Source organism: Mizuhopecten yessoensis, unplaced genomic scaffold (genome assembly GCF_002113885.1).
Source record: "Mizuhopecten yessoensis strain PY_sf001 unplaced genomic scaffold, ASM211388v2 hete_36125706, whole genome shotgun sequence".
NCBI lineage: Eukaryota > Metazoa > Mollusca > Bivalvia > Pectinida > Pectinidae > Mizuhopecten > Mizuhopecten yessoensis.
The window spans coordinates 1-3132 of NW_018484360.1; the positions used below are offsets into that span (position 1 = coordinate 1).

The following is a 3132-nucleotide window of genomic DNA, read 5'->3' on the forward strand; positions in this document are numbered from 1 at the left end:
ATCCAGTCATATCCACAGTCATATCCAGTCATATCCAGTCATATCGACAGTCATATCCAGTCATGTCCAGTCATATCCAGATATTGACTCAGTTATATCTGGTCATAATACCAAACAATATTTTTTGGCATTCCAAGAAATGTTACAGAATATGCTTGTTTCTTCATATTTTGTGATACATAGTCATATGAGTTAACATCATGAGAACTCAAAATACATATTTCCTAATCAAAAGAGCGTTGTCATTTATTGTTGCTATGTGAAAGCAAAATTTTCTCTTGGTGCTATATTTAAAACATGACATGAAATAGCTGTTTTACTTAAGGTGTTATCATACTTGATCATATGTTGCTGAATATCTGGTGTTTCCAGACACAATCTAGTGAGTACACAGGTATAGTTATGCTAACTCTGCCTATAATGGTCACAGCTCCGCGGGCTACCCCGAACGTGTATCTGAAGTCCTAGACTGGCTGACCATGCCAGAGAACGAGAAGCCGGACATGGTCACCTTGTACTTTGACCAACCAGACCATGCAGGTCATCAACAGGGACCAGAGAGTGGCCTGGTATGTATCAAACTATGGGTAGAGCTTTCTTGTTCCAACGATTGATTAGGATCCGATTGTTTTCCAGGTCAAATGATCAAAGGTCAAGGTCACGGTAAATGATTATCAGTTAATTACCACACAAGGACATTGGTTCCATTAGTTCATTATTACTGAATACTTCATCAAAAACTATTTTCTCTCTTACCCTGGACAGGCGTATCCACACTTTTACCTGTGTAAGATATCATTGTCTCATCCCAGGGTTGAGACGGGATTGTTCGTAACAATTGTATGACATCATTCATGTTAACGGTAAAATGACATCACGTCAACGATGCATTAAGGTCAGGTGTGAGATTGGGAATCTCAAGCCTCGTGTTTGGTAACTTAAGAATTTTCGAGGCTTGCCAAGTGTTTGGCAACTTAAGAATTTCCCCCCTAGGTTTGAGATTCCCCTTTCTCACCCCCAAGGGGATGAAAGATTCTGTTATTCCAAAATGCTGGAATTGCTTTTCAATTCCTCATTCTGGTCACCTTTATAATAAATAGAATATCTGAAACAGTGTATTTAACTTCAAGCCATGTCATCCTAAACCCTAATGGGATGTTGGTTTCTCTCGGCAGTATCTTTTGTTCCTTGAATGTGTTATTAAAATGAATAATTATCAAAATGAAAATTGCTTTATGACTGCATTTGTCTCCAGTTGAACGAGCGACTTCGGACTATGGACATGATGGTGGGACGACTGATGGACGGTCTCTACCAGCAGAATCTACACGATTGTGTCAACATCATCATCATTGCTGACCACGGTAAGAATGATCTTTACTGTCCTTCTCGTGTAATGTGACCTTAATAAAGACAACTAAACAATCAATCTACCATTAACAAGAAAGTGACAAAATGTCGTACCTGTCTAAATCAAAGAATCATATTTCAGTTAATCTTTGGTATTTTCGTAAACTTCAGTTGCAGATGGATGAGAGTGCTTATGTATGTTTTTCAAGATGACTTTATGCATACCCGGATTTCAGTTTATCTTAAAGTCTGTTTTTTATTTACTTCAAACCTTTTCACAGTTATTGTTTAAGTGTGTGTTTCTATATATATATTAACCATAAACAGATATTTTTTTTTGTTGAAACCTGTTCACTGTAAAGTTTGTCACCTACCACATTCCATCCCTGAGATTTGCGTTCGTGTCGCAATACTTGTTACCATATTGTATATTGGATCTGAAGCACTTGCTAGTATATGATCAATATGTCTTTCTGTCATCATCTTGTAGTTAAATTAACAAAGAATGTTTGACAGTGGTTAGATTACACTTAGTGGAGGTTTTATACGCAGGGTTTGATGACACGTCCTGTAACCAGATCGTGGACCTGTCAAAACACATCAATACAAGCCAGGTCCTGATCTCCAGCGGAACATTCGGACGCATTGAGACTAAATACAGCGGCCCCAGGAAGAACATTAAGATAAACGAAAATCGTAAGTAAGATTGATTTCAATTCAGTAGGAGAGTGAGAATTTTTCGGTGTTGATGTTTGGAAATTATAATGTTAGAAGCATCATGTCATAGGACCAGTATTTCTTATCCTTATTTATCATATGCTTAGACTGTAAAGCAGATCAAAAACACCTTCACATTAATTTTCAATATGTCGCTGTCATAATCATGTACTGATTGCTATCCATGGTCATGACAAAAGGAAAAAAAGACAACAAATTCACAGCAAAACAGGCATCATAATCCCGAAAGTTTCCACTCTAAATATTCACCGAGCACGTTATTGGACACAGTTTTGTTTGAAGGTGTCTCAAACTTAATATTGTTTTGTAAAAATCCTTTGTAATTAAAATTCCTTACATATCCTCTGACATACAATATTTTATTGGCTTAAGAAAATACAAAATAGAAACGTGACTTATAAAATATATTTCAATGCCTTGCCTGTTATAAGTACGACACAGATAAAATGCCTTGTTACAGCTGTACCAGTCAGTGCCCTCGTAGATAAACTGATGTGTAACACATCTGTGATGAAGGTCTTCACCAAAGAAACGGCACCAAAGCGGTTCCACTACCTTAACAATCCACGTGTGGGAGACATCCTGCTGGACATGGCTGACCGGTGGCTTGTGTCCACGTATGTACAAGTTTATACTTTAGGAGAATGTGAACTATGATTGTGCTCACATACTGTAAGTATGTTATCAGCTATTAATGTTAATTAGAATGAACTATAGAGTGGTTTCTATTTAGGGCCTTCCTTCCTAGAAAGGTTAATTACCATGAAAGCTCGCACAGGTTTCATAACCACAATTATCCGACTGTAATTCACATAGTTATGGCCCTTTATTCAATTGCTGAAACAGTGTTTGCTCTTTATCTTAGTAGTTTTTAATGGATTAACTTAAAATTCATTGCAAGGTTGATTAACCCTAATGTTTGAAGAGTTCCACAACCAGTTATGGCCCTTTGTTTAACTGACGAAACGGTGTCTGCTCTATATCTTGAGGAACTTTCATCAGATTAACTCAAATCTTCAAAGGAAGTTTAATTACCATGAAAGC

The 3132-nt window shown here is 37.1% G+C and overlaps 1 protein-coding gene across 1 annotated transcript; it reads left to right on the plus strand.

Moving 5' to 3' along the window:
- Positions 1–430: 430 nt before the first annotated feature.
- LOC110444451 (ectonucleotide pyrophosphatase/phosphodiesterase family member 2-like) lies at positions 431–2705 on the plus strand (the record flags this gene model as incomplete). Its single annotated transcript, XM_021488827.1, has 4 exons — positions 431–569; positions 1256–1364; positions 1903–2046; positions 2549–2705. Coding segments are annotated over 4 exons (549 nt in total), but the record flags the coding sequence as incomplete, so codon positions are not given.
- Between the last annotated feature and the right edge of the window lie 427 nt (positions 2706–3132).